The 21,257-nt window shown below is 48.1% G+C and overlaps 1 protein-coding gene across 1 annotated transcript in view; it reads left to right on the top strand.

The window, feature by feature from the left end:
- IGSF5 (immunoglobulin superfamily member 5) overlaps positions 1-13,684 on the top strand; it is a 35,253-nt gene extending 21,569 nt beyond the window's left edge. Inside the window, exons 5-9 of the mRNA XM_037144615.2 lie at positions 1,480-1,620; positions 4,348-4,372; positions 6,658-6,758; positions 8,021-8,094; positions 13,137-13,684. Coding sequence (XP_037000510.2) covers positions 1,480-1,620; positions 4,348-4,372; positions 6,658-6,758; positions 8,021-8,094; positions 13,137-13,232 — 437 coding nt within the window. The 3' untranslated portion in view covers positions 13,233-13,684. The remainder of the gene's footprint in view (positions 1-1,479; positions 1,621-4,347; positions 4,373-6,657; positions 6,759-8,020; positions 8,095-13,136) is intronic.
- Positions 13,685-21,257: the final 7,573 nt, after the last annotated feature.

Genomic DNA, 21,257 nt, shown 5'->3' with positions numbered 1-21,257 from the left:
TGTGTGTGCGTTCGTGTGGAGACGAAGGTGATCGTGTCAGCACTGGGTTGACAGAAGCGTGGCGCGCTGATAGTTTTCTGCAGCGGGGACGGAGCGTTTCAGTACGTCAAAGAGTGTGTTGACTTGGTCCAGGGTGAACGAATTGTAAGCCTATTTGTTGGATTTTAAGCCAGGCCTTCATGTGGAACCCCAGCTGGCTCCCTTACACAGAAGCTCCTAACATTTTCAAACCTCAGTCTTGAATGCGTGCATCACACCTTAGTGTTCTTGACACTTTCACACGCATCTCTCGAGCCTCTGAACAGCGTGGGGGAGGGGCAGGGACTGTTACAGGCGAGTGAGTCAGAGGCCAAAGGGGGCACAAGCAAACAGTGGCCGTCCTATTTCACGGCTCCATGCACACGGAGCCCCAGGCCCACCTGTTGAAGCTTCATTGATTTTTAAGCAAACTTTGTCTTCCTCCCTAGGAAGTCTGTTGTTTTAATATTTTCTAATGACTAGCATCTAATGAAACACATTTACATTGAGATACCACCCAGGCACTCAGGGTGGCAGCCTTTACTGAATAGCAATGCACGTTTAAACAGATGACTTGAAATGCGGTTTGATTTCACTGTGGTTCATTTTGGTAGAGGGGGTGACAAGGGGGCTCCTTGACCACCAAAGACACTGTCTTTGGTCAAGGCTTTTTGGAACATCAGTGCAGTTCCCATGATGCGTGGCTAGGTGGCGCTGCCCAACCGGACTCTCCGTGATGAAGGCCGTGTTCAGAATTTGTGGCACTTGAGCCCTTGAAATGTGGCCAGTGCATCTGAGGCTCTGAGCATCCAACTGTATATAATTGTAATTAATTTAAACTTGAATTTAGATAGCCACATGATGGCGCATTGGACGTCTGTGCCTAAGGCATGGCTGTCACAAATCGAATTGACTTTCCCTCCCTCCTTCCTTCCCTCCTCACCCCCTTCCACCTCCCGGGTGCCCTGCCTGCTCAGCCTTTCTCCCGCCCCAGCTCTGTAAGGACTGGACGAAACAAGAGGGCGAAGTGGACGAAGGCGGTGCCCGAAGAGCCAAGGGAAGAGCAATTGCTGCATGAAAAATGAATTCGTGGGTGGGGACTGGGTGGCCCCGAGGGAAGGCTTGGCACCAGGTTCCCTCAGGAGGGACCCTCCCTCAATTTGTCCTCATTTCTTTCGGGCATGGAAAGGCCGTTAACTGGTGGGCACTTGGGCTGTGTTACTAAGCAGGTGTTTATGGGCAGCAGTAAGTGTAGCCATGGGAGATGCTGCCAAGAATTGAATATTGAAGCACAGTGAAGGGAGAAAGTTGGCCCATGACCTGGAGCTGTAGCACACCAGATGGGTGTAATATCACTGCAAAACATAGTCTAGCCTATCGTGTGGCCGAACCAGGGACGACCGGGCCCAGCCATGACCAGCACCATTAAAATGCTTCTTTTTCCCTTTTCCGACCTTACAGGCAGGGTCGATGTGGCAGATACCTCGTTGCCTACCTGGGCCATAGCCCTACTTGCTGTATCGCTTTCATTGCTTTTCATCCTGATCATCATTCTGATTATAATATTCTGCTGCTGCTGTGTCTCCAGGAAGCAGGAAAAAGGTAATTTTTTTATTTGTATGTATTTTTCACTTTTGGTACGAGCAGCTGAAGTTCATGAGTTCATCAGCTCTTTCCAAAGTACATTGGCTTTCGGGGTCCTTAGAAGGAAGTATGTGAAGGTCTCAGAGCGGGGCGAAGCTTCTTAAAGAAGAGAGCATTTCCTTTGGGGCCTGATGTGCTCCCCCTTGCCCAGCCCCCCAGGAGGACAGGTCTTCAAGCTTTTGAGAAGGTGACGAGGGGGCTCCTTGACCACCAAAGACACTGACTGGGTGTGTGATTTTTTTGTGCTTTTTTGCACAGATATGAGGCTCTTGTGAACTGTCTTTTAGGTGCTGTGTTTTTTCTAGCGTAACACCTATCCATCCAAACACAGTGTAAGACTGTTTCTGATTTTGTAGAATTCCAAGTCGTCCTTTGTAAGTGAATGTTGATGCAGTGGTAGAAAGAAACAAGAGAGAGTTAACAGAGAGAGTACAAATAAAACTAAGAAAAATGATTTCACATTTCTTCTGAATGGGGTCTTCTGAGATTCTTCAAGATCTGTGAAGGCAGTGGCCTCATTTGGGGGTCTGGCTCCACACTAGGGTGGGCTTGTCGTAGAGTTTGGTAGTTTGTGACATCAGAAACGGTTGCTTCTGTGGAGTGTGGATGGCGCAGGACTTTCCGAGTGCTGAAGGGCATGTCCATCCTTATCTTTGTCTTATAAAACCTTCAACTACTTCTATTTGGATATTTTCTACAAGTAAGTTAGTGGCCTTAAAAATCGATATTTTGATGTCAGTGTACTTGCATCTTTACTTTTATTAACACTAACTGTTGTTGAATGCACACTCGGTGTGTGTGCCAGGCACCGGGTTAAATAAACATTTTACACAAAATATATCGCTCAGTGAAACATTCCATGCAAAGAGCGTGGTCTAGCCTCAGCTCTCGTGTGAGTTGGTTTGTGATTTGGGTGCTGATTCTGTGACACAACTTTATTCCCTAGGAAACAAAAAATGAAAGACCACGAACCCCCGTTGGCCCAGATTTGACGGGACTTTGCTTGGGGTTACCCTCGATGGCACAGATGGATTACTCAAGTGAAATAGGAATTTAAATGGAAACTATTGGGTAACTTACATGGTAGTTCAGAAGGGAGCAAGGTTATTCAGTGCTGTCGGAGGATTGCCTTCCACACTGGCTACTGCAGCAGAGTGGGGGAATGTCCTGGTTGCTTGGATTCCGCTTCTCACAGGCTTTTGTCTGTTCCACACTGGCCTCGTGAGAAGATGCTGGGGGCCCCCGGAGGGTGTGCAGAAGCTCGATTCTCTGATTCTTAGCTTCCTCGTTTACAAAATAGGAGTAAGTACCACCCTGGAGGTGGGTGGTGAGCATTCCATAAACTGTTAAGTGCTTCTGTGATCCACCCTAGAATCGATCTTTTATTTAACTTTGGGATTAAAAACCCACGGAAGAGTGAGCTGTTCCATGACAGGCGCCGGCGAGGGCCTGGGAGAGCCTCCTTCCAAGGCCCGCCCCCACTGGCTGTCACTCACAGTGGACACACACTTCACCCTGACATGACGTGGAGGAGCCAGTCAAGTTCGGGATTTCCCCAAGACAATCATTTCCATCCTTACAAATATTACATGTCAAGTTTTTTTTTCAAAAGTATTTCTGACATTCTGCTTTGCTGGTGCCTGGAGAATTCTGTGTTCTGACTGGTTATCTGGGGATGAGGGAGGGTGGCCAGGACCCTACCCAGAGGGCCTGCGGGCCTCAGGGTCACAGCTCCAGGGGGGGTGCCCACCTCCTGTAGTTGGTCCTGGCAGGCGCACCAGCGACACCCCCTTTGTGCCGGAGGGAGACCAGGCAACCTCTCTCCTTCAAATGAGACCCCTCCTGAGGTTCCCTTTGGGGTGTGAACCAGTGGACATTATTAGAACTGAAAATGCATGAGAGCATTATCTTAAAACAACAAGGAAAATGACGGCTTTTTGGATTTCGTCAAACTCGGAGACGAGAAGGCCTGGACGAGGCAGCAGGGCTACAAGGAACCCTGGCTTCAGAGGTGGACGGGTGGGGCGGCTGTGTGTCTGTTACTTCTCATGGTCAAGGTCTCTACTCCCTCCCATCCAAGAGCCCACTGAGTGGAAACATTAGCAATTTGATGACAGCCTTTGAGGGGAGGGTGGGCACAGTGGTATGAACGCACACCTTTGGTACATAGTCATTGAACATGTATTTTAGAATTACGGAAATATGGTGCTTAAGCCATATAATTCCTCATCTGTTAAAAATATGGTAATGCGAATATTAGTGGTGTCTAGTGTAGCCTGCTAAAAATACGATCACACTAACACCTACCTCCTGGGCTGCCGTAATGAATAAATGAGATAATACCGAGCACAGGGCTGGCCCACAGCAGGTAAGTACTGAGTGAATGACAGCAGGGTGAACAGGTGTCTTTACTTCTCGCTGGTCACATTCAGAATTCCCTAAGTCCTTCTTAGGAACCTACCATAGTGCAGGTACTCAGGGGTGATTCACATTAATGATAGTGAATAATGCATTCTACTTTCCTTATGCATAGAAGTCATTTGATAATTCTGTGTGGGGGAACTTAATACCTACTGGGTCACCAGTATTCAGTAATGTATTAAAATCAGGGGGGAGGTCTATAAAATTGATGAGATTTTATTTTCAGAATAAATGTCCTGACTCTGCTGATGTAATTTTTTTCAGAATCCAGTTATCAAAGTGAAGTAAGGTGAGTTTAAGTCACATCTACTTTCTGAAAACCTGAGCAAATGAAAAGCAAGCAAACACCACCAATATCACACACACACACACACACACACACACACACACACACCCCATATAACTGAAGGATTTTAAGGTTCTGCTACTCACAACGAAGCACTGAAAGGGGACAACTCCGAAACCCCCCCATGCCATCACAAGCTCACAGGGCTCGTTAGGTGCGGAGCACATCGGGTGGGCTGTCACCCTGCACCTCCACGGTTCCTGGCTCACTGGGGAAAATGAAGAGTTTCTACCTGGTGCCTGGCATTTGCAGCTCTTTCCACAAGAGGACACTCTGCACCATCACTGTCGTCCCTCCTGCTCTGAGTCAAGGCTCAAGGGTGTTTGAGAGCCTGGCAGAGGTCCTGCTGGAGTTTCCGGGGTGGTGGGAAACAGTGAGGCCAGCTGGATGGGGGAAGAAGGTGCAGGAAACTGACCGGGCAGACAGGCCAGGCGGCGGGGAGGGACCGGGACTTCCTGCCACTCCTGCAGCTGTCCAGGGGTAGCTGCAAGCACTTTCAAGGTAACTGTCGAGGACTTTATAATAATTCAATAGCCAGTGTGTGTCTGCAATATTTACCTAATTATAAGTGTACTAAGGGGAGGGATTTTTAGACAGCTGTGGATTTGTGGGGGTGTTAAAACAAAACCACATCTAGTTGTCAGTAGTTTATTACATGTGTTTTGAAATGCTGTGATTGTCAAATAGCTTTAGGCTACCCGTGGTGAATGAAGATGGTTATTCGAGTATAATAGAATCTACCCCTTTGCTCTCGGACCCCACACCCTCCCTGGGGTGGGGGGTGTTGTGAGAGAGGCAGCCGCCCCTTCTCTGAGGGCACCACAAAACAGCAACCTGAAATTATGCCTCTTTTGGGGCCAGTCTTAGGGCAAGAGGACAGAAAGGAAAAGTGACCCTGATCGTGAATCTGGCATTTCTCTAGACAGCTGTCTCTGGGTGGCAGCAGCTTGGGGTCTTTGGCTCACCATTGCCGACTGTGCAGCATCTTTCTTTTCTAGTCGCTGGGATATTAGGTGACTGTAGTCACTGAACAGCAATCGACAGTTAGGCAGGACAACGGGAGGAGAACCATTGTCCTGATAACAGCGGCAGCAATGAATGTGACAATGGTAGCAATGCTAATAGCTCGTATGTTCTGAGGGCTTGATGTGTGCCAGGCACTGTTCTACCATGCCTGGGGAGACAGGTTTTGCGTCCCTGAACTCTCCTGCGGTTTTCTCACCTGTGATCATTTCTCCAGGTGGCGTGGGATTCCACTGCAGAGATGCATTTATTTTGCTAGTCCCCTACGGTGGGGCACCGAGGTTGTTTGCAGTTTTTGCTGCTGTGACTAGCTCATGAGTGAACATTCCTCCAAGTAAATCTTTGCATGTATCTTAGATTATTTCCCTCTAATAAATTCTTTTTTAAAAAATTTATTTATTTATCTTTAGAGGGAAAAAGAAGGAGAGAGGGAGAGAAATATCAGTGTATGGTTGCCTCTTGTGCGTCCCCTGCTGGGAAATGGCCTGCAACCCAGGCACGTGCCCTAACTGGGAATTGAAGCACAATTCTCTGGTTCTCAGGCCCGTGATCAATCCACTGAGCTACGCCAGCCAGGGCATATTTCCTTGTAATAAATTTTTAGTGGTCAAGCACGGACATTTAAACATCTTTGGCCATTCATTGCCACACTTCGTGTCCCTGGGAAGCTGCAGTGATTGTTGCTTTATTTTAGAGGTCACAGGCTTTTTCTATGAAGGGTCAGATAGTGAGCACTTTTGGTGTTGTGGGCCACATGCTCTCCGTCATAGCTGCCCAGCGTTGCTGTTGTGCCATGAAAGCAGCCATAGACAACATGGAAGCAGACAGGCATGACTGTGTTTCAATAAAACTTTATTTATAAAACAGGTGGTGGGCCAGATTTAGCCTGAGGATTGCAGCTTGCCATCACTGCTTTATTTGGTCTCTGGGTTCAGAGAGTTGAATATGACTTGGGAGTGGAGCTCACGGACCTCTCACACTGATGCTCCATCTCTCCCCATCACGGGAGTGTGTGAGGACGTAGGCTGTCTGCCAGCCTCGTGGGTGGCTGGGAGTGTCCGTCCCAAGTCTCACACCCTCCAGAGCCAGCAGCCAAGCTGTGGCTTGCAGTCAGTTCAATGTGTGAGAATGTTCTGGGCAGAGCGGTGTGAACAAAAGATCCATGGCCATTAACACTTGGTTTTTAAAAAATGGTCTAATTCTAGGAAACCTCCAAATGTGAAGGCAAACAAGGAAACTCTTGAGCCAAAGTTAAGAAGTGGAAATGAAAACTATGGATACAGTTTGGACGAGCAGAGGACCAAACGTGAGTGGATGGGCGGGTCAGGGAAAGACCTGGGAATGCTGGGGGTGGGGTGGGGGGGCGCTCACCAAGCTTCACCTCCTCCACAAGGCAGGTGGCTTAGCTGGGCTGGTGACTCCTTTCTGGGTGATTTTTAGGAGAAGGAGAAATTCCAGAACTGGGAATGTTCCAGGACTAGACCAACAGCAAAAAACCCCACCTAGTTTGTCTAACACGTAAAAATAAAGTGACGTAGGAACTTGCGTGTTTTTATAAATAATTTTTTTTCATGCATCCTCTTTCTTTAAAGCCTTCTACCTTAAAGTTTGTGAGGAGGCATTTTAGTGCACGGGGGGCACCTTGCCCGGATCCTCAGCTTGGGCCGAGCGGAACTGGGACTTGGCGAGAAACCTGTTCTCGTCCACCTTCACAGAGCCTGGGGGAATGTTGATGGACGCAACCCAGTTTTAAAGAGACTTTTTGTGGCTTCTCAGTGTCCTTTGTTGAGAGGATACATCCTCATGGAGGCACTTCTCGGAAGGACACTCACTAGGCAGAGGCAGGGGTGGGGTTTGAACAAGGGTCCTTGACTAAGGTAGAAAAACTACTCCTTAGCGGAGCGGGGGAGGGAGACCTGGCCCTAATAAGTTTTGTTGCAAAACACATTCCACAGAAGGATTTTCAGTTAATTGATCCTCACTAAGAGGCCTGAAAATCATTTTTTGTGGATAAAATTAGAACAATTCCCAGCAGCCCATTCTTTTCCCTTTGCCATGGGACAGTCCACACCGCCAGATGCACAGGTTCAAGACTTCCACACAGAGTGGACTGCTCCCTTTGATAATGCCATCTCAGCTTCTTGCAAAATTTCCCGTGAGCGAGTATGTATTCATCCGTATTTAGAGCCATTAATCAAGTAGCTTGACCAGGATCAGGGCCCAAGCCAAACCTCGCTGCTTCTTTTTTTCCCATCCACCCCGTGTTGGTTTATTTCCCTCGGTCAGCAGTGAACACTGCGGGTCCATCTTGTCTCTGGGTGAGACGCACATGTCAAGAAAGACACTGATTTCCAGTCTGGCTACCATAGTTTTATTTCATTGGGATACTTATGTTCTGAAAGCGTGTAACCTCGAGGCAACTTTAAAAACAGTCTGTTGGTGGTTAAGGATCACTCTATTCCGGGGGTGCTTGGCTCAGACCAATGCCCCTCTTTACATATCAGGATAGTTTAGATGGCGTAGCCTGGTGTCCTCACGTGTGACTCCAAGGTCCCCCCTCTGTTGCAGAGACCGCCTCTCTCCCTCCGGAGCCGCAGTATGCCAGCGGTCCCCAGCAGCAGAGCAGCGGGCAAGCTCAGCAGGTGAGTTAGGCCATTTCCCCCCTTTGGACTTTTTTTTTGCCGTTGGAAAACCCTTGCCTTGTGGCCATGGATGAACGAGGGGAGAACGTGAACTTGGCTCATTTTCTGGTTAGCCGACCGCCCTGGAGGGAACTGGGCCACGACATCTCTTGTCTTTGTGGTGGGTTTGTGGGGGGAAGACCAGAAGTTTCAACTGGGGCATGTAGATCCTGAGGTGTCTGTTAGACATCCGCATGGGGGTGTTGGGTGTGCAGTGGGGTGCTCGAGCCTGGGCAGCCCGGGAGGGCCCCCGTGCAGATGCTGTTGGCTGTCGGGCAGATTCTGATGGGTGGTGTCCTTCTAAGGGACGTCCACTTAGAGAAGACAGTCAGGACCCTTGAGTCCCCAGCATTTTAATTTTCTGACACAGAGTCTGTGAGGTTGTCGCACGTGAATGCATTACGAGTTTATATGCAGAAAATATGATTCTTTTTATCCAAAATCACATTAGGCAAAATACATGTCACCAGTCCTGTTTTCCAACCTGTAGAAAAGCAGCTCTAACCTAGAGACACATTTTTATTACACTGTCCTGGGACTGGGTTCCCTCCAGCGTGCTGGCTCAGGCCCCTGGCTCTGTTCTGCAGGGAAGGCGCTGGCAGCCTGTGGTCCTACTGCAGAGACAGGGCCTTCGCAGCCCCCGCCTGAGCGTGCACTTGAGCTCCCGGGCAGCTCCAGGCTGTACTGGCCCTCCCTGCTGTTGGGATTCAGCTCAGTCTATACATCTTGCCAGTGATGTGGGCCACACCAGCCTTCACTGACAGGGGAAGGGGCGCACTGACAGGTGTTTGGCTGTGTGGCAGGAGGGCCTTGGGGTTGCTCTTGGTGGCAGCCAAGGTGGCCAGGCAGGAAGACATACAAGGGATCTGTGGCATAAGAGAGGATGGTGGGCCTACGTGACAGATTGTGAGTTCAAGCTACTTTCTCATGCTGGGAGTCAGGAGAATGCTGAGCGTCAGGAGAATGCTGAGCTGAAGGCCTTCCCGTCTATGCTGCTGTCGTTTGATGCATTGAGTCTGGTGCTGGGAGGGGTAATTGCAGAGATGCAGCAGGTTCCCTTTAGAAGGCCTGGTCTCTTAATTAACGGGTGGCTGGGAAAGGGACTCACCACCAGCCAGGCTGTGAAGTATGTCACCTGTCAACCCCACACATGGACCTGAGTGGGAGCAGTTTTGGGGTGATGAAGGGGCTCCCTCCTACCCAGCTCTGTTGGGACTTCGAGGCTTTTCTGTGGTGACCTTTCTCTGTCGTGTGTCTTCCCAGGAGACAAGACGACGTGCTCAGGCCTGGCTGCGGTGGGGGAGTGGGGCAGGCGGTGGGGGAGGGGATTCGGAAGAGGGTCCTGTCAGCTGGTTCGCCTTGAAGTATAGATGGGAAAAGGGGAGCTCTAGATGCGTTTGGAGACAGGGCTGGAGAATGACGTTTCGGGTCTCCGCGTGGATGCTGCTGCGGCTTCGAGTGTTGTTCTGAAGCTATGTAGGGAGAGAAATTTAAGAAGTTTCTGCTACTCAATCATGGAACCAGCTAAATAATCTATTGGTGGAAAAAGAACAGTGGCCACCCTGCTGGGCCCAGAGGGCTGGGGACACACACATCTGAGTTCCATGAAGTGTTTATAAGGCCCCCAGGGAGCTGTGCATCTTGGCTTGGGGCTCCGGGTCCCTAAGGAACAGACAGGATTCAGGGCAGGGGAACTGATTTTGTCTGGGCTAGAAACTTTCAGAGGGTTTTCAACCAGCTGGATTTTTTTAACTTAGTGTAGGGACCTTAGGACAAGCAGTTCGGAAGAGGTCCAATTTGATCACTAACCAAAGGGTGCCTCTGAGGTTTAGGCCCAGGCACTGTGTGCAGGTGCCCATTTAGAAAACTTGAACTTGAGCTGGTTTTCAGGAAGCACTTACAGGAAAGGGCCAGGCCGAGCCTAGGAGCAAGGCTCCCTTCTGTGTCCTTGGCCCAAAGAGAACACAGGCCTGCATGGGATCAGCTGGCCTTGGTGGCTTTTGGGAGGTTCAGGTTCTCGGTCCCCACCTGTGGACACCCTGGCTCAGTAGAGTTGGGCAGGCAGCCTGAGCACCTGTGTTTTAGACCCACCTGCGGTGGCCCTCACAGGGGGCTAGGTCTAAGGGTCACTGGTTACGTTGTAGCAAGGTGGAAGTGCGGGGTCGTTGGGATGGAGGGCGGGCTGTTGCCAAAGATCAGCTTGTCTAGCTTGTAATTTCACGCCACCCAGTAATCACCACTTGCTCAGCCCAAGGCATGCATGATGCCTGTGCTAACTACATGGCAGAGGGGTCGGGGTGGACCCCTCCCAGGGTGGACGGTGCCCTACTATTGCTGGAATCATGTGGACTCCTCTACAGGTAGAGGGGGGACAGACGCTGAGCCCTGTGGGATGTGACCACAGCCAGCTGGGGGCTGAGTGTGGCGCTCTGAGGGGCAGGTAGTGTTTCTGGGTTACTCTCCCCCTTGCCTTGAACACCACTTCCTGTCCTACCCAGTGCTCCACACACCTGTGTCCACGCACCTGCGCCTCTATGGCCGCATCCTCATCACGTGTTACTGGGCATGATATTCACTTCATTCTCCACTGAACAGTTACTGAAACGGGAGACGGGGATTTTAATGCTGCGGGAAGGGGAGAAAACCTATTCACTGCTGCACTGGCTTCCTGTAGCTCTTGCTCCTTCAACATCCTTTCTGTGAAGGCCCAGAGCGCCATAGGCCCACGCTGCCATGGGAAGATCAGGAAGGGATTGATTTTCGGGGAACCTAGTTATCGCTTGATGCTTTCAGTGCTGACAGTCCTTAGAAGATGGGCGATGTCTCTGGGGCAGTGTCACTGGGGCAGCATCTGTAGTGCTGGTGGTTTGACTGCAGAAAGCAGACACCATGGCTGGAAGCTGCAAGGTCGGTGGCTGGCGTAGGTCAGGTCTGTGGGGTGATGCTGGGTCGTGTACTATGGGAAGAGGTACCTGCTGGCTGTGTGGACGCCCCTTATTTGCTCACCCCACCTCTCAGCCCACTCACTGGCCGGGGTCTCCCATGGCTGTGACATTGCTTATCAGAGGCTTAGAGGAAGTAGTCCTTGCTCCTGCCTCTGAAGGCAGAAACGGGGGTGCGTTTCCTGTACCTGGATCCTAAAGAATGGTTCCCACACCTGAAAGTGCACCTCACACAGATGTTCACCCAGGTGCCCGGCTGGTTTGGCCGTGGGTCTCAGTACAGGGAGCCCCTGTGGCTGCTTGTTTAAATGCAAACTCCAGAGCCTCTTCCTGACTTTCTGGGTCCGATGGTAGGAAATCAGGCCAACAGTTGGGTATTTTTACCACCTGCCCTGTGACTGATGTGCTTGGCGGAAAATATTTGGTGGCCCGGTATGAAAACATAACACGTGTCTGACTGTAGATTTCTTTCTAGAAAAAAACCATCTCTTGGATCTGGGGGTGGCCTTATAACTGTGCTTTTGGAAGGACTGGGGTTTCATGAACCCAAAGCCCTGAGCTTGCCGCCAAGTGCAGGGAAGAATTTGCGATGCCGGTGGGGTATCGTGATGGGTGTCAGGAGGAAGGTCTCAGCAGAGTCCACGGAGCTGGGGGACCCCTGAAAGCCTCCCAGTTTTGGGTGGGTCCAAAGGAGCACTGTAATTCGGTGTGAGCGAAAGAGACAGGGTTTTAGGCTGCAGAGACCTCAGGCCACGCATGACGTTGTGGGAAGGTTTAGAAGGAAGAAAAAAATAGAGACTGATTTTTTTTGAAACTGACACATACCGAAACTGACACATACCAAAACATGCCACTTTTCTACCCTGATTGTCTCTGTTCCAACCAAATCTGCGGTTCTAGCACCAACATTATTTCCCAGATAAGAGTTTCTGTTGGCAAAGTATAGTGAACTCAGGTGGAACCTCCCATAAGGCGCATTAGGACAAAACCAGTGGGTACAACTAGAAATTCTTAAAAAATCACAGTGGATGAGAAAGGCAAGCGCCTTTTATTTTTACCTGAATCCATGGGGTTTGGGAATGTTTTGCATGTTGATGAATATTTAAAGCAAACAACCCTCACCCCACTGCCTGCTTCTTTCCAGGCCTCCATACATGGTGGGTCCCATTTCTGGTTATTCTAGGCAGCTCTGTTCTGTCAGTTTGGGGGATGAGCACATGGCACAACTGGCACCTGGATCGGATCTTCCCTGTTTGTCACTCCCCTATTGAGATCGACGTAAATAAAGTCTTGATAAATTTAGCAAACAGCCATGCACTCGTGCCACCCGCAGGGGAAACAAAGGGCAGACAGTGAGAGCGGGACTCCACAGCCTGTGGCTGAGGGAGCCCCGTTGGCTCCCCAGGTCTGTGCAACGGGGAGTCGATCAATGGAGACCAGGAGCCGGAGTGGGCCTGTCCTTGAGACTCAGTGCCATCCCATCACCGTGTGAATCATTTATGGTGACCAGCTGCATTATTTAGGATGTTAAGTGCAACCATGCTGGCCCGGAATCTGAGCTGGTGCTCTGGGCACTGGCAGGAAAGTGTGTCTCATGTATTTTAATGGGCAGCGCTCCTCAGCAGGCCATGGGACCTCTGGAGGGGTCGGTGGGTTGCAGGGGATGATGCTTCAGAGCGAGAATGGCCAAGACCTCCCGCCTTCCTGACAGGAGCCCGGTGCCCGGTTATTAAGGTTAGAAAGAGTTTCTGTTTTCATTCAAAAGCTAGAATTCCCATTGGAAAACTGAAAGACAAAACAGTGCATCTTTGCAGCAATTTGCCTTCATCTAAATACATATTGGTTCTTGGAGATGGATCACTCTTTAGGGCCTGAACTTGGGACATTCCTAGAATGTGTGTTATTGAAAATATTTAGGTAAAGGAAGGGCAGGTGTTGACATTTGTGTTCCTCTCTGCACCCTCCTTTTATCTCATCTGACGAGTGGTGCTTTCCTCTCAAGCGTGCCTTGTACAGCCATCTCAGCCGATTTAATCAAACCTTTTTCCCCTTTGTTTCCAGGGTTCCGATCACCACCAGCCGGGCCCAACGAGCCGCCCACAGGTTACCTTGTGCATGGCCGGCCCTAGACAGGTCAGGAACGTGACTTTAGTGTAGGAAAGATGCTGCATGTGGCCCACGACTTGCGTCGAGATGAGGTCAGCGCTGCTCTCTGTTGTCCTGAGGCCCCAGCTCCTCCAGTGTCACCTGGAAGAAGCGATGCTGGAATCCTCGAATGGAGTATTTCACAGCCAGAGAAGGAATTGCTCTTCCCAACTTCCAAAGTAGAATTCAACTTTTAATGTGTTTCAAGATTTCAGTTAATTCCATCAAGTTCCTAAGTAAGAGCTACACATGGGTGACGATAATGTGTCTCGTCACTGCACACTCCTGTTCGTGGGTCTAAGAGGTGATAGCTAAGTCCGTGCCCTCCCCTGACCTCAAAAGTATTTTCATTGCCCTGCATCGCATGGAGATTATGTTGATGTATGTGTAATATGTGGGCATTATCATCAGTGAAAGAAGAGGACAACAATTAAGATGTCAGACATCTAAAGTTGCCTGGAAAGTTAAAAATAAGATTGAATTCTACAACTGCTGCGCACCTGGAGAAATATCTCATTATTGGGTATTTCCATGAAGGCATTCATTGTTATGGGCCCCTGATCGGGTTGCTCTCATGCTCTCGGACGACCGACATGTGGATTATTCTCTGTAGAGACTGTAGCTCGCATACCAAAATGCCAGGATAAAACTGGAAATGGGTAATGTCTTCTTCAATAAATGAAAGAGAAAACACAAAAGCTTGCATTGCTTCTCTTAAGTCTTTGCTTTTGATGCGCTTAGTTTACAGGATGGTAGTGTTGAGGAATCAAGTGCTTTCTTTTTTTTTAATTGAAGAAAAATTTAAATATGAAACAGTGATTCAGTACTATAATTTTTCTCATTGTCTTGTTTTTTTTAATACTTGTTTTCTTGTTTAGGATTCAGTCTGGGTTCCTACATTGTATTCAATGACTGTATCTCTTAAGTCTCCTCTATTTTATTTTTCAGTTATAGTTGATATAACGATATTATATTAGTTTCAGGTATACAATATAGTGTTAGACATTTATATACCTTATTAAGGGGTCACCCCAGTAAGTCCGGTCCCCATCTGGTACCACACTTAGTTCCTACAGTCTTACAATACATTGTATTTTACAACCTTGTGACTGTTTTGGTAACTGGCAATTTGTTCTACTCAATCCCTTTCACCATTTTCCATCTCCAGGAATCAAGTGTTTTCTAAGGAGCAAACAGGCATGTCTGTAAAAACAAAATCACATCTTCCTGATGGTCTCTGACTGTTGTGCACTTGCCTCGTTTAAAGTTAACATAAATGTTGCTACTGAGGATGAAATTGCTGCCTTTCCCAAATACATATTTTTTCCACGTAGATCTCAGTGTGTGTCGCTGTGCGCCCGTCCCTGTGTATTTCGCCCTGAGGTGGGGCTGTGACCTGGCTGAGCTCTGCACCGGTCAGTACAGATTTCCATACTGGTTGGTAACCAGCATCTGCCCTGAGCACGCCTCATGCCCTGCCCTGCTTTTGCCGAAGCAGAATTTGACTTTTAAAATGTGTTAAGATTCTCATGAATTCCTTCAAGTTACTAAGTCAAAGGCACAAATTCATCACAAAAATGTTTCTTATTACTCAACAATCATGCTTGCTGGTCCATTAAATGGTAGACAAGTCTATATGCAACCGTGACTTACAAAACACTTTTGTGATCTTAAATCACATTGGGTCCCTACCATGCATGCTCTCCTAAGAATCAGCAGCTTTGCTGGCACATTGGGCTGTGGCAGGCACTCTACCCGTTCTGATTGGTCGGCACCCATACAATATCTATTCTGATTGGTTGGTGCCCATGCAATGTCTAGTCTGATTGGTCGGTTCCCATTGGTTGGTAATCTTTTGTGATTACCTGGTGTTCCTGTCTTATTGGTTATCAAATAGTTTGAATACAACCATGATTTGGAGGATCATGAAAAAAAGTCCTCTCTTCTAAGACTGTATCATGAAGTGAGGGCATTGGCTGTCTATTTTCTTTGGTGTAGAACTAAAATGCAAAATTTCAAAAACCCATTACTATTTCACTTTCCTAGGAGCCCATTTTACAGAAAAAAATGCCAATGCACCTGCTTAAGTGAGACTCTTGTTTACGACAATAGTTTTTTACTCCCTGCCAGTGTCTTTGAATGGGTTCAAGTCAAGGAGAAAGATGAGAAGGTTCAAGAGACCCTTCGGGCAGAGCTGCTCAGTGAGTGACCCTCACATTCTTAACTCAATAACTGACTCTCCCGCAATCACCACAGAGCTCAGATCCTAAGACAAGGCAAACATCATGTCATTTATGCCTTTTGTAACCTTTTCAGAGTCTGACATTCTGTAGGTGTTCAGGAAGTGTTGATATCAAACAGGTCAATATTGAGAAAGATACTATATTAAATTATAGTGAATATTTGCCATCTGCTGGCTATAAGAATTGTATTTCTGTGGCTATTTTAGGAGCCAGGGGTGAGGTTGCATGTAGACGATAATTGAACTTCAAGTTCTGAAATCAGGAGCACAATGCAGATTGATTTTCATAGAAGTGCTTTCAATTTAATATGTGCTTATTGAATCACTCCCTAAATATTTTTATGTCTGTCTGGCTATGGGATGTTTTCCTGTGTCACCGATGAAGAGGTTGTATAGTAGCTTATTCCAGGAATAAGTTTCTTGAGGATCCCAGCCAGTTTTTAGTTCACCAGCAGTGGATAAGTTCTTTGGACACAACCATCAGGAGCTGCTGTGTCCAATCCTGTAGTACCTGTGGCTTTTTATATTTAAACTAATTGAAATGAAATAAAAGGTACGATCGATTTCCTCAGCTGTACAGGCCACATATCGAGTGTTCAGTAGCCACGTTGGCTACCAGCTACCATATCAGACAGTGCAGATTACAGGTGTCATGGCTTCAGACAGTTCTATTGGACCAGGACGACCTAGAGCTAGCTACTTGACAATGACCTTGATGCGTGCAGGATGGGCTCTTTTATACAAACCTGCCATTCATGTTTTCTCTTGGCATTATGTTGGTGCATTTGCCAGTTTCTGTGTATGGTGCCCTGCACACCTCATGGCAGCTTGCAACTAAAAATGCTGTTCTGCTGGTGGGGGAAGTTCATCTCTCACTCCTGCAATGCAGGGAGGTGACCCGTGTCCAGGAAGACTGGGTGATAGAATTCAATCCCTCTAAACATCAGGAGCAAGGGTGTCTCTCAGACAAGTAGATATAGCTGTCTGCTAATGAGTGGCTGAGAAGGCCATTGTTACTTCAATAAACATCCCTCGAAGCCCCATGTCATAAAATCCTAGCCAGGATTTTATCCACACCTGACCATCCTTCCAGGGCTCTTGGACCTGGTTACTCTGTCGGATTTCGAGCCTTCCTCATACAGCCTGGAACTTCCATGGGTTACCTAGGCAAGGACTTATGTGGCGATGTCAACACATCAAAGATAATTAGAGAGCTCCATATGGCCCTGACCTTTGAAAAACCACTAGGGGCGTTAAAATTGGGTCGCCAGTTTCTAGGACTTCAATGACCTAAAAGGGGGATGGATGCTACAGAGCATGCAGGAGACCCTGTGCCAGTACGTGAAATCTGCCACTGAAGTGCTTCTGATGTCCTTGGGGAGCACCCCATCCTGCGTAAAGAGGGAGGAGAGTCTTCTCTGTGCAACAGTCAGGAACCAGGAGATTTCAGAGATGGAGAAATAGGCCAAAGGCAGGACAATAAGGAGAGTGGAATAGATGGGATAGGGTGGATGGTGGTCCAGCAGGCCTGGGGCAGGACTCATGGGCCTGGGGAGCTGTTACCATCCACAGGGCTGACAGTCTGGGGGAGGTAAGTGGCTGAACCTGCAGGGAAAGGGTCCCTGATAGCTGCTGGGCCTTAGGTGGAGGGACATAGCCAAGCCATAGAAACCTGGCTGGGAGGGAGTCGGAGGGATGGAGACTCTGGTCTCTTAGTCCATGTCTCACTCTCCTGCTCACGCCTCCCGTTCACCACGCCCACCCAGAGCCGGAGCTCCAGGTTGCCCACTGATGCCGTCCACCTGGATGGAGGAGGGCGGCAAATGGATGTAGAGGGGCAAGAAGAAGATACCTAGCCAGGAGGATCTGGCAAAATCTAGGAAACAGAAATCAAGGAACTAAGAATGTGTCTGCGGAGTCCCGGGAGAGATGGTGTGCCTTGCAGCGAGCGATCCACTTTCCCCTTTCCCTGAGAAGGAACCCCTTTACCTAGGACACCAGTTGGAGCAAAGAAGTTTGGCTGTACTGAATTGGAATAGGGCCCATGTTCAAGGACACATTAGAAGAACAAAGGGACTGGAGGGTGGACCCAGCAGATCCCTTGTGGCCCTTACCTTTGCAGAGACAGTCCCAGCACATGCACACACACACCTTGCCTGTCCTCATCTGACAGGCCCCAGCTGTTACGGGGCTGCAGCCGCCACCTGGCAGCGCCCGGAGGGAGCTGAGCTCCTCTGCAGATGGTAAGTGTTTAGTTCTCACCCCAAACAGCATGTGACTCAGGCCATGGGCTATGGCCTCAGGTGGGGGTGGGGCTCCCCGCCTGAAATCCCGAAGTGTGTGCTGCAGCCTTTCGGCCCACCCTGGACGGCACGAGGAGCAGAGGCAGCAGGTTGGGCCCTGAGCCAAGAGCAACCCCATGACTGTCTTCCCTCTCTTGTTGGGGGTGTCTCGTTATTTCTAAAAATACAAGATTCTGACCCTGCAGACTGGTGGAAAGTTTGTGGGAATCATTGGCCAACCACTGGCTTCGGACTGAGAGATCCATGCCCTGCCTCATAATCACACCTGGCTAACAAGGCAGAGCGTTTAGAAGATTCCAGTAAAGTCTGTGGGGGAAATGTCGCACAGAATGTATGGATTACATTTCCTTTCAGAAAATGGAAGCATGTGTGATACTTCACAGGGTACCAATTTGGAAATAACTGCTAATATTCTGCTTCAATTTCATGGCCAATGAAGTCTGAGGCAGCTCAAATATTAGCAAATCATCATGTAAATCAAAAACTAGATTAAAATTACAGTTGACTTTGTTTTTTTCCCCTCAAAAAGCGCACATTGGACTGGATTGGGTGAGATGCAGTCAGCCTGCTTGCTGGTGTCATGCCGGTAGGCGAGGGGGGACTTTGCCTGAGCCTCTGCATCTCCATAGTTGTGTGGGGTGTGCATGTGCCTATGTGTGTGTGTGTGCACTTGCCTGTGTGTATGCATGTGTGTGCATGTGTGTAAAGAACAAGGGAAGGGAGAGATTTTTGTTGCGTGTCTGTCACAGGGACCAGCAAACACTGAATCAGATCCGTCCTGCTGCTTGTCTGTATGTGGCCCACAGACTAAGAATGGTTTTTACATTTCTAAATGGTGGGAGAAAATCAAAAGAAGAATATTTTATGATGTGAAAGTAATAATGAAATTCTAATTTCAGTGTCCTCAGTGAAGTTTCATAGGGAACCTATTTATTCCCCTCCACCCTGCACACCCCTTCCCACCCACACTCCCCACCATCCATGGGCCATACATATAAGTTCTTTGGCTTCTACATTTCCTGTACTATCCATAACCTCCTCCTGTCTATTTTCTACCTACCATTTATGCTTCTTATTCCCTGTACATTTTCGCCCATTCCTCTCCTTCTCCCCCTCCCTGCTGACAACCCTCCATGTGATCTCCATTTCTGTGATTCTGTTCCTGTTCTAGTTGTTTGCTTAGTTCATTTTGTTTTTGTTTTTATGTTCCATCGTTGATAGTTGTAAGTTTATTGTCCTTTTACGGTTTGTGTTTTTGATCTTTTTTTTTTTTAAGATAAGTCCCTTTGACATTTCATATAATAAGGGCTTGATGATGATGAACTCCTTTAACTTAACCTTATCTGGGAGGCACTTTATCTTTCTTCCATTCTAAATGAAAACTTTGCTGGATAGAGTAATCTTGGATGTAGGTCCTTGCTTTTCATGACTTGGAATACTTCTTTCCAGCCCCTTCTTGCCTGTAAGGTCTCTTTTGAGAACTCAGCTGACAGTGGACACTCCTTTGTACGTAATTGTCCCCTTATCTCTTGCTGCTTCTAAGATTCTCTCCTTCATTTTACTCTTGGGTAATGTAATTATGATGTGCCTTGGTGTGTGCTTCAGTGAGTCCAAGTTCTTTGGGACTCTCTGAGTTTCCTGGACTTCCTGGAAGTCTATTTCCTGTGCCTGATTGGGGAAGTTCTCATTCATTATGTTTTCAAATAAGTTTTTAATTTCTTGCTCTTTCTTTTCTGCTTCTGGCACCCTTATGATTCATATGTTGGAATGTTTAAAGTTGTCCTGGAGGTTCCTAAGCCTCTCTCCATTTTTTAAATCCTTGTTTCTTCATTCTGCTCTGGTTTAATGTTTATTTCTTCCTTCCGGTCACAACCGTTGATTTGAGTCCCGGTTTTCTTCCCTTCACTGTTGGCTCCCTGTGCATTCCCCTTTATTTCACTTTTCATAGCCTTCACTTCTTCCTCTATTTTGCGACCATACTCAACCATTTCTGTGAGCACCCTGAGTACTAGTGTTTTGAACTGTGCATCTGATAGGCTGTCTATTTCTTCGTTGCTTAGTTGTATTTTTTCTGGAGTTTTGATTTGTTCTTTCATTTGTGCCTTATTTTTCGTCTCCACATGCCTGTTACGTAGTAAGGGGCGGAGCCTTATATATTCGCCAGGGCAGGGCAACTACATCACTTTGTTGTGACGTTGTATGTGGGGGAGGGGTCTGAGAGGGAACAAGGCCCCTTGCTCAGCTCTCTGCCGGCTTTCAGTCACTGCCCCACCACTGCTACCCACAAGCAAATCGGGCCCTCCTGGGGCTGAATCCCAGGTGGGTGGTTTTGTGTATGTTCTATGACCCTGTTGGTCTTTCCAACAAACTCTCCTGTGAGGCTGTGAGCTTTTCCTGCCACCTCAACCCTCACAGGTTTTTTCAGTTAGAGGTTTTATTTCTCCGGGCTGGAACCCTGGGTTGTGTGGTCTGTCTTGCTCCCCAGTTGTTACTCCTGGTTTATGCAGACGCAAAAGTGGAACCATCCCCTCTACCAGCTGCTGCCTTGTCTGCCCCTGTCCTCCAGCCAGCCACCTTGCCTGGAGTCCTCTCTACCTGGGCTGCCTGTCACCACCCTTCCTACCTGTCTCTGCCCCTCCTACCAGTTTGGATGAATGTTCTTTCTTTAACTCCTTGGCTGTCAGACTTCCATACAGTTTGATTTTTTGGCATTTCTGGTTGATTTTTGTTTTTAAATTTGTCATTGTCCTTCTTTTGGTTGTGTGAGGAGGCAAAGTGTATTTGCCTATGCCTCCATCTGAGCTGGAAGTGTAAGTGGTAAACCTTTTTATCTGCACCTGTTTGTCATTATAACTATTTTATAATAATGCTACATAAAATGTATCTGCTGTGCATTTAAAGCGCATCAGATGTTCCATGACCGCTGGTACCTTGAAAATTGAGGGAAGATCAAGGTTGGTTTGGTGGGAAGCTTCACCAATAGTCGTTTACCATTTTGGAAAACGGTGTCTCCAGGAGTCCTGCAGCTTGGTGTGTTTCTGTGGCTCCTGTGACACGCAGGTCCGCCCGGGTTCAGAGCTGTTGTGTTCCTGGTGGATGTGAACATACATGAGTGGCTTGGATCAAAGCCTGTGTACTGTGTCTGGGGGAGTCCTGCTGAGTGCTGCACCTGCGATCTTGGAAATGACTTGCCTTTTACATCTCTTTTATATCATCGGTAGGGCATTATGTTGGCGGGGTTTTTTTTGCCTTGAAATTTAGGTATATAGTTAAGTCATGTTATCGATGACATTCATTTCAGAATAGCAGAGTGGACTGTGAGAAATACAGGAGTACCTCAGTATCCATCATTTATTTGTTCTGGCACTTGTGATGAATGCTGAAATTGGTGAGTACTGAACAATGAAGCATTTTCTCTCGTGAGGTGGTGTTGTGACTCATACAAGTTCTAGCAAGTGCCACCATTCCCAAGCAAGTGCCGAGTGCTGAAAC

Source organism: Artibeus jamaicensis, unplaced genomic scaffold, assembly GCF_021234435.1.
Source record: "Artibeus jamaicensis isolate MK-2021 breed Jamaican fruit bat unplaced genomic scaffold, CSHL_Jam_final scaffold_474, whole genome shotgun sequence".
Lineage (NCBI taxonomy): Eukaryota > Metazoa > Chordata > Mammalia > Chiroptera > Phyllostomidae > Artibeus > Artibeus jamaicensis.
The sequence above is the reverse complement of the archived record's forward strand: the minus strand, read 5'-3'. Positions and strand labels throughout refer to the sequence as shown.